The 15780-nt window shown below is 40.4% G+C and overlaps 1 protein-coding gene across 1 annotated transcript in view; it reads left to right on the top strand.

Annotated features, from left to right (window-relative positions):
* Positions 1–448: 448 nt before the first annotated feature.
* Positions 449–15780, top strand: part of TNPO1 (transportin 1) — a 98888-nt gene continuing 83556 nt past the window's right edge. The window contains exon 1 of the mRNA XM_011959279.1: positions 449–889. Within this exon, the coding sequence (XP_011814669.1) occupies positions 875–889 (15 nt within the window). The 5' untranslated portion in view covers positions 449–874. The remainder of the gene's footprint in view (positions 890–15780) is intronic.

Genomic DNA, 15780 nt, shown 5'->3' with positions numbered 1-15780 from the left:
TTACCGTTGTTGCAATTGGGTATAAAAACGTCCACCACTCCCATTTTGAATCATTTGCCGTACAGAAAATAGAGGACATTTTAATTTCTCATGATGGCAGGTTAGGGAGAGAAGGGCTTGTTATTTCTAAGAGCAAGAAACTACAGTTTTATAGGATTGCACACCTGGAGACGTAAAAATTTTATAAATCACTGAATTTTAATTACATAGTAGTTTATACGCCAGACACAACACACGTCAAAAGCCTATCTTGTACTAAGCAGGCAGCCATCCACCCGCATCTACCTACCGAAGCCATTTCTGCTTTTTACCAGCGACGCTGGAACTGTGTTATTGTGGGATATGTTCAGTGTTGAACAGGCTCCCAGGGCACGGCTGTTACTTTCGAGGTTATGCTGGGGTACAGAAGTTAGGCTGGGGCAAGGCCATCCTCCTAGGAGGGCCCAGCACAGTCTGGGAAACCACACTGGCGGGCCATTTTGCTCACAGCCCCACCGCGCCGGGCAGCGTCTGCAGCTGCTGCGTGCGAGACCCAGAGGCTCCGGTCAGCGCGCCGGCCGCAGGAAGTGCGAGCACTTGTGAGCCCCGCGCCAGGCCGGTGAGGTCTGAAGCTACAGAGCCCGCTTAGAAAGCACTGCCGCGCGTTGCCGGACGCAGGCCCACAGGCCCAGCCGACCGAGGCCGCAGTTTTCCCAGCCCCGCCGCCGTTGCCAAGGCGACCGCCGCCGAACGTTCCCGCGGCGGGCTCCGCCCCCCGGCCAATCGGACCGGCGCTCGGTGGAGCCCAGATTCTCTTTGTTCCGCAGCCATTTCAGGCCCCGGACAGGAGGCAGTGCCGCTTCGGCCGAAGGCCTGAGCGCCCGAGGCCTCTGGGATGGTGTGGGACCGGGTAGGTGGCGTGAGGGTGCGCGGCCCCGAACTGGAGGGGCGGCAGCAGAGGCTGGGAGCTCCGAGCTGCTTGACGCGCCTACGGGAGAGACGCTGGGCTCGCTCGCTCTCTCGGTGCCCGCCCGGCCGTTTGAAGCCGGGAGGCAGCGGCGGCGCGGTTCTAACCCCAGCAGCTGCCGGCCCAGGCGCCCTTTGGGACCCGGGTAGGGGGCAGGCGACGGCGGCTCCTCAGGTGCCCGAGGAGCCCGTTAGGGGCGGCGGGAGCCCGTTACAAGGGGCAGGAAGGGAATGATCTGATACTCAGGGAAGCGTTTGCCTCGCCTGTTAAGCTGTGGCGTTTGAGGGGGCCCTTGAGTGCTGCAGTCGGCTGCCCCGGGAAGGCAGCCTCCCACTGGTTCTGGGTGCTGGCCGGCGCTGCCAGAGATGGGCCAGTCTTTGTCCCGCCCTGGGCCCCTCTGCCCGGGTCTCCCGCGTCCGCACACAGCGCCCATCGTCCTCGCATGCAGCTTGCCGATCTCTTTCTCCCGGCGGTTCTTTCTCCTTGGGGCTTCTTGGCCTCACGACATGTTTACATAATGTTTGTGACTGTACGGGTTTTGCGTGGGCTTATGGGTTTTGCACTTCTACCTGCACTCCCATGCGTACAAGCAACAGGGAACAGCTGCTGAGGAGCAGACCGGCCACCACAATCAAGCTATTTTCGGAATGGCTGTCTTTAAAAATGATCGCGTGTTGCTTACTGATTTTAAAAATCAACTGGATTTTGCAAGGATTGCTTACAGTTTAAGTCTGTTATCTTAATCGCTAATCAGGTTGGTCTATCAGTAGATGTAAATGTAGAAAATTGAAATTGGAGGCTATCTACAAATTGATTTTGACAGCTGTATTAAGAAGCTTAACAACTGTCCTTTGAAACAGTAATGACTTAAATGATGAATGTGTAAATGGTACTTTTTTTACCCTAAAGAAAAGATACTTTTAAAATTGCAAGACGTATGGTGTAATAGGTGTTTGGAAATGAAGGTTGTAAAATGGCTGTCCTGACGTACTCACTTTTAGAATAACAAAAGTTCCTGCAGGATTTTAAGTTTCCCTATTATATCAAAGCTTTCATATTAGAGTGGTGAAGAAGCTATATTTAGTGGAAAAGGGGAAAGTCCCGTTTTTTGGGAAAGGATCTGTCTTCCACTTTTACCTTACTTGGCACCCTAGTTGTTCCTAGAGAAGGCTGTACCAGGATGAAAATTAGCAACCACAAAAGGGAAATAATAGTTTGAAGGTGCAGATTTCTTTTTCAGTCTCTAGCTATGCAGTGCATACATTTATACTAGTTTGGCAGTACGATTTTTACTTCATGCAATTTAACGTGAGCCTAATGAAGTACTAGTGTTCTGTTTTCTTTTTCCTAAAAGGGGCCGCCACCCTGGAGTAGTCTTGATGTGGCTGCATCTTTGTCCTAGTCAGGAATTATTAAATTCCTCCCACTGAAATATCTGTAAAAATCTTGTTTGCACTTCTACCTCAACTCTCAGTGGCTTTATTACCATTATATAATGTGAACAGAATAAGATTTTTTGTAAAAATATATGATTCTAGTTGTAAGCTTTTCCAATATCAATACTTGTTATTGTATTCATTTTTTATGACTATATTTATAATTTTAAAGCCATTCCATGAACTCAGTTTTTCTAAATGTTGTAAATGAGCTTCTACATTGAAATGTAAACATCTATATTTAGAAGAATTTCTTGACTTTTAACCATGTTGGATTCTGCCAATGTTTTTTTAAGAAAAGAAACCTGGTTATAAAGGAAGTCAAACCAAGTGACATGTGTAATGAAATAAATTTATCATATATAAACTGTAGAGAGGAGCACAGCAGTAAGTGGGGGAGTTCTTTTTATTGGCCAGGGTATAAATTGTGATTTTTTTCCTGAGATTGATATTTGAATACATATTGGTGCCAAAAAGATATCCTCCCTCCTCAAAACAGTTTGGTTTACCAGCAAAAGGGTGAGAAAGCTGAGAGAATCGAAGAAACTGATGAGGTTTTCAAAAACAATGGAGAACAATGCCATCCTCAAAGAGGAAGGATTAGAATAAGTGAAATTCCCCTGGAGGTTGAGGATTTTTCTTAGTTGGCCCTATTCAGCCATTGCCATGGTAAATCTGTTGAGTGTTGGCAGGTGACGGAGTCTTCTGAATTGTACAAGGAATGAACTTCACAATGGAAGACAGATGTTTGCAAGAGTGGTGCCTTAATCTGTATTGTGTTGCTGTAAAAGAATACCTGAGACTGGGTCCTTTATAAAGAGAAGAGGTTTATTATTTGGCTCACGGTTCTGCAGGATGGGAAGTATAAGAAGCAAGGCGCCGCCATCTGGTCAGCTTGTTATGCTGCATCATATCATGCTAGAGAAGGTCAAAGGGGAAGCTCCCCAGGCAAAGAAAGGGAAATCTGAGGGGAGGGCCAGGCTTTCTAACAACTCACCCTGGGGGAACTAAATCATGTCCATGAGATCATGATCAGATTTCAACGTGAATTTTGATGGAGACAGACACACCATATGCAAACTACAGCAAGTGGCAACTGATTTGTAATTATATGCGTGGATGTTAGTTGGGAGGTTTTCAAAAGCAAGTGTGATTGGGTTGCTTTGAAGGGTCCTTTGAAGTACTGTCAGTTGCTATAATAAGAATATTAGAGTTCTAGAGTCTCAATGGTCAAATGAGATACTGAAATGGGAAATAGGGAGGCGGATTTGTCTTGGAATTTTCTGGAGTAGATAGAATACATATGGGAATAGTGGCTACATCTTAATCCAAAAAGACACTCCATGCCAGAGCAAATATTACAATTCAGTACTGACAAAAAAGCTGATAACTGTGAGACCATAAAGTTGGGATTGATATATGCCTTTTTAATGGTTACATTTTTAAAACAAAGCAAAACTTTTCAGTGTAGTGTAGAGAACAGGCGCTTTAGAGCTACACTATTGGGATTCAGATTTTGGCACCTTCTGTAATTATCTGTGTGACCTTGGGCAAGTTATTTAATCTCACTTTTTCATCTTATGTTATGAGGAGTAAATGAGTTAATACAGTAAGCTCTTAAAACTGGGCCTGTCAGGCTGGGCGCAGTGGCTCACGCCTATAATCCCAGCACTTTGGGAGGCCAGGTGGGTGGATCACCTGAGGTTGGGAGTTCGAGACCAGCCTGACCAACATGGAGAAACCCCATCTCTACTAAAAATACAAAATTAGCTGGGCCTGGTGGCACATGCCTGTAATCCCAGCTACTAGGGAGGCTGAGGCAGGAGAATTGCTTGAACCTGGGAGGCGGAGGTTGCGGTAAGCCGAGATCATGCCATTGCACTCCAGCCTGGGCAACAAGAGTGAAACTCCACCTCAAAAAAAAAAGAAAAAAACTGGGCCTGTCATGTATTAACTTTTTTATAAATAATAACTGCTGTTATCATCAATGTCATTATCATTGTTAATTATTTCAGAAAACTATAGAAAACCATAAAATAAAAATTACAAATATCAGTACTACGTAGTAACTACTGTAAGCCCTTTGGTGCATTTCCTTCCAATGTTTTTTTCTGAGTTTATTGGATTTTTTTCACAGTTGACACTTTATTGTGTGGGTAATTTTGTATTCTTTTTTCACCTAGCACCATAAGCATTTTCTTATACTACTAAATTATTCTGTTACCATATCTAATGTTTGCATGTTTGTGTGGATTTCTCATTATTAAACAGTTTCTAAATTTTTTGCAGTTATAATAAACACTGCAATGAACATCCTCTTAAAAAAAATCAATTTCTGCATTCTAGATTATGAAGATAGAGTCCCCAAAGCAAAAATACTGAGTCAAAGTAAACATCCAAAGCTCATGGTCCATACTGCCAAATTGCTTTTACTTAAGGGAATTTAATAATGAACTTATTAATACAATAAATTGAGACTACACAGTATTTATTGTTCCTGTTGCTTGGGGATTAGAAGAATAGAGAGTAGATTAACGTTTTACTTGTACTGGACATTATTTGTAGGCATTTAATATACATTATCACTTTCATGTACATTTTTCTCGTTTATTATCTTGGCTCTGTGTTATACATGGGAGTTACTTCTATTTTACTGATGAGAAAACAAAGTGTAAATAGGTAAGTACTTTGTCCAAGGGCTCAGAGCGTTCGAGCCTGAATCTGAACCTAGATCTGCTTGGCTGCAAAGCTCATCATGCTGTTTTGTTTGTATACTTTTATATCATATACATACTCAGAATTTTATGCTGTAACTAACTATAGATCACAGACCACATTTTTAAGATAAACTGAGTTGGGAATAATGAATGGGTAAGTTGCAAAGTTAAACAAGACAGGGCTTAACTTTCCACATACATTTTAGAGAAAGATCTTTACCTGGGTGAGATATAATTGGTAACAACTATATAAAGCTGGGTTCTAAAGTGAATACACCAAATATCTGTGGGTGCAGCTCTTAATGATCTCAAAACAAGTAAATGAGAGAAAAGCAAAGAAATCTCAAATTTGATTAAATCTGGGGGGTAAGAGGAATGAAAAGGCTCGTAAGTGCTTGAATTGAAATATGCATTTAGTAAAACTCCTGGTAAAGTAAATGAAGGTTCTACTGGGGAAATTAAAAAATAAGTGTTTCACATAAGGAAATTAGAACTACCTACAAGGTAGTTAGTGGAGCCCCTTTATCCTAGATGCATATGTTCCTACCACAGATGAAAAAGTTAATCCTAGGAAGGATAAGATTCCACCACTTTTGTTTTTACTAAGAAAGGAATTAAGGAAGAGAAGTATTCAGCAAATCATGAATATGCTAAATAAATGCAAATAAATTATTAGGAATAGGTGGTATCCACCAAAATTTTAAAGAAATGAATATGAAAGTACAGAACTCTTGATTATTATGCTACCATTAGAAATTATGTTTTTGAAAAATATTTAATGAAATTAAATATATATTTTGACTGGAGCATAGCAGAACTAGGAAATGATGAGAGAGCTAGCAAACCATGAAGGACTTTGTGTGCCATTTATTAGTGCTGGCATTATCTCTTGTCGAGAGATTTACATACTAGTGGAGAAAGAGATGTGTAAATAAACAAGTTCAATAAGTGTATTTACAGATTTTGTGATATAAATCTGTAAAAGCACCAGAAAGGCCAGTAATAGATTCGTTGAGTAGATTAGGGGGAATGTCTGGAGCATTTTGGGAACTAGGAACAGCATTTCAGTGAGTGTGTCAGTAAAGATAAGGATCCACTGGGTTCTTGGAAATCTTAAGCAGTTCAGGGACCCTGAAAGGTATATAGCAGGGGCCCACAAGCTTTCTGTAAAGGGCCAGATAGCAAATAATTTCTGCTTTGTGGGCCATACCATCTCTATCACCGTAGTGCAAAAACAGTTACGAAACCAGTGGTATGGCCAGATTTGACTAAGGCCTTAGTTAGACAAACTAATATATAGTACAGAGAGATTTGGAAGAGAGAGCACCTACTGAGCCTTATATCACCCTATTATGAGCCGTTGAAAGGTATGAAACGTATCTAGAAGATTGATTTGTGTGAATCATTAAGAAGAGAATAAAATAGATTTTTAAAGCACTCTACATCAGTTTAAAAGGGAAAACAACTCAGTTTTTTAAGTGGGCAGATTCCACAGAAGAGGAAATACGGCTAGTGGGTAAACATGGAATGATGATTTACCTCACTAGTAGACAAATGCAAAGTAAAGCAGTGACTTTTTTTTTCTGCTCATTATACCGGCAAAAGAGAAAAAAGTTTTGTTAGTATGTATTGAGAAGGTTAAAGGGATAACACTGAATATATCAGTACAGCTGTTTTAAAGTAAAAACATCTTTGACCCAGCAGTTTCCATTTCTTAGTGAAACACATGGGTGTATCAGGAGTCATGTGTGCTAGCTTTAGTCTTTGTCAGTAACCACAGAACCTCCAGACTTCCTGTTCACATTTTATCTCTGGCACTCCATTCATAAAAAGGTCTACACTTTTTTTTGGAGATGGAGTCTCGCTCTGTCGCCCAGGCTGGAATGCACTGGCGTGATTTCGGCTCACTGCAACCTCTGCCTCCTGTGTTCAAGCAATTCTCCTGCCTCCGCCTGCCTGATAACTGGGACTACAGGCGCACACTGCCATGCCCAGCTGATTTTTTGTATTTTAGTAGAGACGAGGTTTCACTGTGTTGGCCAGACGGGTCTCCAACTCCTGACTTCAGGCAGTCCACCCACCTCGACCTCCCAAAGTGCTGGGATTACAGGTGTGAGCCACCGCGCTCAGACTGGCTCTACACGTTTTTTGTTTTTTTTTGGAGACAGAGTCTAGCTCTCTTGCCCAGGCTGGAGTGGGGTCTACACTTTTTCTTAAACCCCTTCTCAACTCTTCATACCCTTCTACTGTGCCTTGTGAAATTAACTGTCCATCATCTGCAAAATCCAGTCTGAACCTATTCTTAGATGTTGTTTTCACTTTCTTGCTCTAATGGAAACCGGACTCTCTTCCACTGTGCAGTTGTGGCTGTTTTTGTTTGTTTGCTCCATAACTTTCCTTACCACTGTTTCTAGAGGTGGGGAAGATATCTGTCACGAGTCTCCTTGCTTCTTTCAGTCTATGCTTCCTCCTTTCTCCCTACAATCTTCAGTTTTGAATTATGTCATAAAGGCTCGCTGTCCCACTCTCCAGTCTTTATATTGAAATTGATAAAAGTATACATAACTGATCCACCCAAACTCTGGCCTGTCATTTCCTAGACCCCTCTTCCAGTGTTCTTCCCATCTACACTATGTCAGCCACTCATTCCACAGTGATACCCTCCTATATTGTCAATAACTGCAGTCCTTCCACAGTTGCCATTTCATGTGTTCTGCTCTGTTACCCCTTCCTGTTTTTGCAGCTCACTCCTAGTGCCTCAGCCCTAACCATCTTCTGACCCCAGTGGAATCTCCAATCCATTGATCCTATTACTATTCCCCCGCCCCTTACCCTCTTGATGTTTTTACTCCCTTTTACATGGAATTTACTCATCTAAATTTCATGGTTAATCAGTTTAATTACTTCTTTGGATCTCCTTCCTTGCTCTTTGCTTGTTTGGCAAAACCAGAGCCTTAATTAAAACAAACTCTCTGGGTTTTTGTTTTTGTTTTTGTTTTTTGTTCGTTTGTTTGTTTGTTTGTTTGTTTTTGCACTTGCCCCTATGTAGCTGGGCATGGCCAGAAAAAAACTACACAACCACACATGACCACAAACCTCAAGTGGGTCCGTAATGCTGCCCGATGGTTGTACTGTATTTCCTAGTCTGCTTACTCTCCCACTCTTCTAAATGATTATTTCATATCTTATTTTCCCCAAACCTTCCATATCTCTTTTCCCATCCTCACCTTCAGCTCATGACCTTGCTTCCCATTTTTCTAAGAAAATTGAAGTAATCAGAACTTCCATAGACTGCAACCACTCCACGTACCTCTGGCACTCTATTTATGAAATGGTCTATGCAGCATCTGCTCAGTACATGACTGTCTTCCTGCCCATTACCTTAGATTAACTGTTCATATTCTTGTCTACCTTTGTACTAGGCCCCATTCTCTTTCATCTGCTCAAGGACTTGGCTTCACGTTCTCTCCTTCCACATCATCAATTTTGTTCTCTTTATTGAATCATTTCTATCAGCAAACAAATGTGCTATCATTTCTCCCCTCTTAGGAAAAAAATTGTCCGATTTCACCACATTACCCCAATTTTTTGTTTCCTTTGGGAGCAGTATTTCTCGAAATAGTTGTCTGTACTTGCTATTGCCAAGTTCTCTCCTCTAGTACTCTGTTAAACCCACTCTAGTCAGGCCTTTATCTGCACCACTCCCACAGAAACAGCTCCTCTGGTTCTTCAGTAGCCCCCATATTGTTAAATGCCTTATGTTACTGATTCTCATCCTATGTGACCTGTCAGCAGCATTTGACACAGCTGTTTGCTTCCCTTAGCCTTGAAACCATTTCTTCTTTGCCTTCTAGGACGTCACACATTCCTGGTTATCTGCTGTCTCAGTGCTGGTCCCTGTAATTCTCCTTTTCCTTTATTTTCACTGACCTCTTAATGTTGGAGAGCCCCAATTTTATTGTTTGCTTGTTTATTTGTTTCTGTCTATGCTCATTTTATTGGTAATCTCATTTAGTCTCATGGCTTTAAATACCATGTAAATATCAACAATACCCAAATTTAGATCTTTAGCCCCTCTCCCCAATTCCAGTCTTATACGTGCAATTGCCTATTTAGCATCTCCCCTAAATGTTTAATAATAGACATCAAGTCAGCATACCCAAAAACTAAACTCCTCAACTTTCTCCCCAGTGCCTGCCTTACCCACAGACTCCCCCATTTCTGTCAATGGCAACTCCATCCTGCAGCTCAGACCAAAATCCTGACCTTATTTTTTTACTTCACTTTTTCTTTTGCTCTTCAGATCTGTTCTTTCAGGACAATCTGTTTTCTGTATCATCAAAATACATCCAAAATCCTATCGTGCCTCACCACCTCCCGCACTGCCACCACCCTTGTCCAAGCCACTACCATCACATCTTGTTGGATTACTGAAATAGGTTACTATGTGGTCTGCCCCTTCTGCCCGAGCCCCTCCCAACAGTATTTTCTCAATACAGTAGCCAGAATAAACCTTTCGCAAATTAAGACGGTCCCTGTCACTTCTCCTGCAATGGCTTCTGTTATGGTCTGAATGTATGTGTCCTCCCAAACTTGAAATCCTAACTCCCGAGTTGATAGTATTAGGAAATGGGGCCTTTAGGAGGCCATTAGGTCATGGGAGTGGAGTCCTCATGAACAGGATTGGCACCCTTAAAAAGCCCTAGAGGCCAGGTGCAGTGGCTTATGTCTGTAATTCCAGCACTTCGGGAGGCTGAGGCGGGCGAATCACGAGGTCAGGAGATTGAGACCATCTTGGCTAACACGGTGAAACCCCATCTCTACTAAAAATACAAAAAATTCGCCGGGCGTGGTGGCACGTGCCTATAGTCCCAGCTACTTGGGAGGCTGAGGCAGGATAATCGCTTGAACCCAGGAGGCTGAAGTTGCAGTGAGCCGAGATTGCGCCACTGCACTCCAGCCTGAGTGACATGATGAGACTCTCTCAAAGCAAACAAACAAACAAAAACCCTAGAGAGATCCCTTGCCCTTTGTCTCTTGAGGACACAGCAAGAAGTCTGTGAGCTAGAAAGCAGCCCTCACTATATACTGAATATGTCTTGATCTTGGACTTCCCATCCTACAGAATGGTAAGAAATCAATTTCTGTTGTTTATGAGCTATCTCATTTATGGTGTTTTGTGATAGCAACCTGAATGGACTAAGACATTCCCTTTCATTCAGTCAGAGAATAGCTGGTCCTGTGAGGCTCTACATGATCTGCCCAATCCACTCCACTTTCTCCTTACCTTCCTGACCTCATTAACTATTACCACTGTCCTCCTCTTGCTCACTGGCCTCCTTGCTATATCTGTCCTGTTCGTACTTTAGGACTCTTGCTGGCTCCACTCTCTGAAATGTACTTCTTCCACATATCTGCTTGGCTCAATGGACTTACCTCCCAGTCTTTGCTCAGATCTTACCATCTATGAAATCCTATTTAATGCTATATTATATCCTGCACTTCCCCACCCACTCTTATCCTGGACTCCTTTTTATTTTTTGCATAGCACATACCACCTTCTAATGTACTCTATTAGGGGTCAGCAAGCCACAGCTCCACGAGCTTCTGCCCTGTTTTTGTACATTCTATAAGCTAAGAATAGTTTTTACATTTTTAAAAGATTGTAAAACAAAGCAAAAAATACGTGACATATATATGTGGCCTGCAAAGCCAAAAATATTTACTCTCTGGCCCTTTTCAAAAAAAAGTTTACACTGTATATTTTATTCTGTTTATTGTCCTCCTCCTCCTGCAAGAATACAAGCTGCAAGAGGACAAGATCTTTGTTTTATTTTTTGCTGTATCTGCAGCAAGATACAGATACAGAGCCTAGAATGTAGTAGACACTCAGTAAATATTTGTTAAATGAATTGTTCGTAATGGTGCAAAATGGTAATTACGTTAAGTGTTCACCAATAGACCTATATATTCCAATGAGCAACAAAATAAATCTCTGTATAATGACTAGGAAAGTTAAGGCGTATTTTGAAGTTTGCTATAGAACAGGCATAAAACACTTTTTGTTTCTACAGATACCTGTGTATTTAATTCCATAGAGAAGAATTCTATAAGGATACGCAACCAAATGAATACTAAAGTACTTCTGGGGAGGGAACCAAGATTAAGGGAGATCGTTGAATGGAGCTTGAATTTCATACATATTGTTTGCTTTTCTTTTTTTTAGCAATGAGAAACTGTCACATGTTAATGTTTTTCATTAAGTTATTTTTTAATGAAGAGACAAGAAAAAACAAATGCATATTAAGAAAAGTAAAGCAGAGAGAGGAGAAGGAAGAGGACATTGCCTTTCTTAAATGTCTTATTTGGCCAGCAGTCGATCTGAAAGAGGGAAAGGAGTGAGCAATGTGAATATGGGGGAAAGAGCATGCAAAAGTAAAGGCCCTTAGGTGGGAACAAACTTAGCATGATCTCGAGACTGTAAGAAAACCAGTGTGATGAACATAGTGAAAAAGGGGACAGAGACTGCTAGGAGATAAGTTCAGAGAGATGGGCAGGCACCCATGTTAGGTACAGCTTTGCAGGTTGTGATGAGGATATAAGGTCTTCTGTGTGATGGGAAACCATTGGAAGATTTTGATGGGGGGAAGACATGATTTAATTACAGATTTAATAAGCTCATTTTTGCTGCTTTGTCTCAGAGAATGGGTTATGACAGAACAAAAGGGGAGGCAGGCAAATCTGCCTAGACCATGGACTAGGGTGGACAGCAGAGGGGGTGAGAAATGGTCAATTCCTGAACAACTGGGTGAAAACTAGTGGTATTTAGTGGTATTAGGCAACTGAAGGAGGAGCAGATTGGAATGGGTTAGAGAAGGGAATCAAGAGTTTTGTTTCAAGCGTGAGCAACATAGGGAGACCCTGTCTCCACAAAAAAAAAAAAAAAAAGAAAAAAATTGTTTTTTAATTAGCTGGGCATGGTGGCATGCGCCTATGACTATGCTGGGACTCAGCATCCCAGCCACTCAGGATGCTGAGGTGAGAGGATCACTTGAGCCTGGGAGGTCAAGGGTGCAGCGATCTGTGGTCATGCCACTGTACTCCAGACTGGGCAACAGAGGGAGACCCTGCCAAAAAAAAAAAAAAAAGACTTTTGTTTCAACCAGCAAAGTTTGAGATGCCCATTTGACAAACAAGCAGATATGTCTTGTCAGATGTTGGATACTTGCGTCTGGAATTCAGGGTGCTTTTAATGTTGTAAACTGATGAGATTATTTAGATAGAGAATAGAAGGGGGTCTAGGATATTGAGGGAAGCCAGCAAAGGAGACAAAGAGCAGCCAGTGATATACAAGGAGAACCAGCGAGATGTGGCACCATAAGAGGTGAAAGAGTGGTCACCTGCATTCAGCACTGTGAAGAAATTAAGATGAGGCCAAGAAGAAGTTGTTGGGTTTGGCACTGTGGAAATCTCTCAGTGGAGTAGAGTACAACAGGAGACAGTGACTATTCACAACTTTCAGGATGTTTCTGTGAATGGTGGGGAGTGGAGAAATTTAGTTGTAGGGGATGAACAGAGTCTAAGCAGGATTTTAGAGATACTATTTTAAATTACTTTTGAACTACAGAAAGTAGTACAAATAATTTAGAAAACTCCCATATTTACTTTACCTGGATTCACCAATTTTTAACATTTTGCTACATTTGTTTGCTCTCTTTTTTAGGGGGTCATTTGAGAGTAGGCTGCATACATCTGTGCCTCTTTAGCCCTTAATACTTTAATGTGCATATCCTGAGAGCCAGGATATTTTCTTACAAAACTGCATACAGTGAGCAAATTCAGGATATTTAGTTTTTTACAGCCCACATTACAATTTTGCCAGTTGTCCCAGTAACATCTTTTGTAGCATTTTTTTTTTCTACCAGTACCTGATCTGGTCTAGGATTTTATGCTATATTTCGTTGTCATGTCTGTTCAGACAGAGAGGTATTTGCAATGATCGTTATATCAGAAAGATAATTTAAAATCTCTAGATGTGTATTTATAACTTCATAATGGTAGATCAGTTTAATATGTCATCTTGATAAGCATTAGGACACAAAGAAGAGCAAGGAAAGTGAGGATACTTTTTATGTACATTTATCAGACTTTTGCATAAATAATGTGTTTTCAGAGTTATTGATATTTATTGTTTAGAAAGGTAAAACAACTTGGATTCTTTTGTGATAGGGTTGAGTTGGCAATAGTATATGGACATGGCTTAAAAGTTTTTCAAAAAGAGTTTGTTTCAGCTCAAAAATGCTTCATGTCAAACCTTTATTAGAAAATATTGTGAGACTTAATTTAGGAAAAGAGCATTAAAGAGTGAAACATTGGAACCACAAGTGCTTCAGAATAGGCATTAGAATGCTCCATTGGGTTTTTGGTTCAGTGATGAACACAGTTTTCTGTTACACAATTTTGAGGGGTAGTGAGTAAAGACTTCTGAAGCACAAGTTATGATGCAAATTTGTCTCCGACATTTCCAACCAGAGATTGTTCCTGCTATTGAATACGACTTCTGCAAGAAGTCACCTAAGGCTAGCACAGTACTGTGCGCTTTTACAGGGGCCCAAGTATTAGCTGAAAGTATCGAGTGACGTGTAGCTTTCACTTAGGTAACTTAGACCCAGAACTACTCTTGAACAATCGAGTTGAATACAAGTTTCCCTCAAGGATAGGAGTGGCTCGGAGAATTTCAGTAGCAAATATAAGAAGTAATGCCAGCTTTTGTATTTGAAGTATGACTAGATTCCTTGTTTATAGTCATCTAAATGTTTTACTTCTAGAAGCTGAAAGGAACATGGTCTTTAGTTGCTTTATAGGTGGGGAAATAAACCAAATGAGAGTATGTGATTGGTGTAGAATTCCCCAGCTAGCTGCTCTTAATGCAGAGAATTGAGACTGGAGCCCCAGATTCCTGATACCCCTTCTTTTTTTCTGATGTTATTTTGACTCTTCTTGGCACTGAAGACTTAAACACCGTTAGAGGAAGGCAGTTTGTCTTAAAAGCCCCATACAGTTACCCTGGGCTGTTAGCTCTAGACAGGTTGTGGCTGTGAGTTTAAGTGTCTGCGTCATCCTTCCCTTAGCCTGATCCCCCTGCACAAATAAGAAACAATGAAGCTATAAAGGGAGTGTGAAGGTAGGAGATTTTTCTGGAGTCTGGTTTTAGCATGGATAATAACCTCTGAATCAAGAGAGTGGTATGGTAGTTTAATATTTAATGTAGGAATTTGATGGAGAAGCTTAAGAGTCAGTAGAGAAATAAAAGGATGAGACATAAGAAGGATAAGGCGCTAATAAAAATTCTAGCTTTGTTTTAACCTTACATCCTAATGGGCTAGAGACTTTTGTTAGGTGCATGGCAGGTAATTTTTATTTGTAAAACAGAATATACACATTCTTACTGGAGTGTGATTCCCGTAGAGTTTAAATTGCTCAGCAGCTAGGGCAAAAGTGTCATTTTAGATAAAATTATTATATTCTGATTCTGGGAAATACAAACTCGTGAACATCTCAAATGTTTTTGAGCAAGTTCATCAAATGCCTACCCACATATTGAATTATTTAATTTAGTAACAATTTAAATTAATAAGTTAAGAAATCTTAGGAATTTCTGAGTTCATCCTCTCATTTCAGATGTTTTATTATTATATTGGTAATTTTCAGCTGAGATCCTGCACCTACAAGCACTTAAGAAATGTTTGCTTTTGATTTAATAGCTGGCATTCCTTCCTTCTAGGAGATGCACAGTATGCTTATAATAATGTATGACCAAAAGTTAACTGAAGATTATGTATTTTATTAACTATAAATAATATGGATCAGTTACTACATGAAATTATTTTTTAAATTGAGGTATCATTTCATGTGACTCAAGACAAAGATTTTCTTTTTGTGTCTCTCAACCTTACTCCAGGATTTAGGAGAAGTTTATAATAAGTGAATTTATGTTTTTTTTCTAAGAATCGGTTTACTGTAATGGAAATAGTATGTGTTTTTGAAATAGTTAATTAGACTCTTATGTCTACCAGTTGTAAGTGTATAGTTTTGAATGGTATCTACCTTAAAGACTAAACAGACACACAGAATTATGCCATTAGCTCGTTAGTCAAGATAGTTGTAAGCATTCATGTTCTTTCCATCCCTTCTTACCACATTAGTTTTCTTTGGCAGAAAAATGTGTTAAGAAGAATCTATTGATGATTCTAACGTAAGTACTTTAGATTTATTTATTTTTACAGTAGAGATTTTATTATGAATTAGTTTTTTACTTAACATGTTTTAGTTGTGATTATTGAGACAGTCTGTAGAATTTATTTCTACAGAAGTCTCAAGAACCATTGTAGAAGAATATAGGCCCTCTTTTCTAAGCTAAAATTCATTTTCATTTGCTTTTGGCTTTTACACATTTAGTAGGGCTTTTTTCTTAGTTCTTCTAGTGCAATGTATTGCTTGAGCTATTTATTGTTTTTTCTTACATTGCCAGAATTTTGTATCGGCATGTGAAAAATTAGGAAATTGATGAAAGATCCTTGTATTATTATTTCTTTTGATATAAAATTTGAGGATTTGTTCTTTTAGATTTCATACTATTACTGTTTCTATATTTTTTACTTAGTATTTTGTAGCATTTAAA

This window comes from Colobus angolensis, unplaced genomic scaffold, assembly GCF_000951035.1.
Source record: "Colobus angolensis palliatus isolate OR3802 unplaced genomic scaffold, Cang.pa_1.0 Scaffold49, whole genome shotgun sequence".
Lineage (NCBI taxonomy): Eukaryota > Metazoa > Chordata > Mammalia > Primates > Cercopithecidae > Colobus > Colobus angolensis.
The sequence above is the reverse complement of the archived record's forward strand: the minus strand, read 5'-3'. Positions and strand labels throughout refer to the sequence as shown.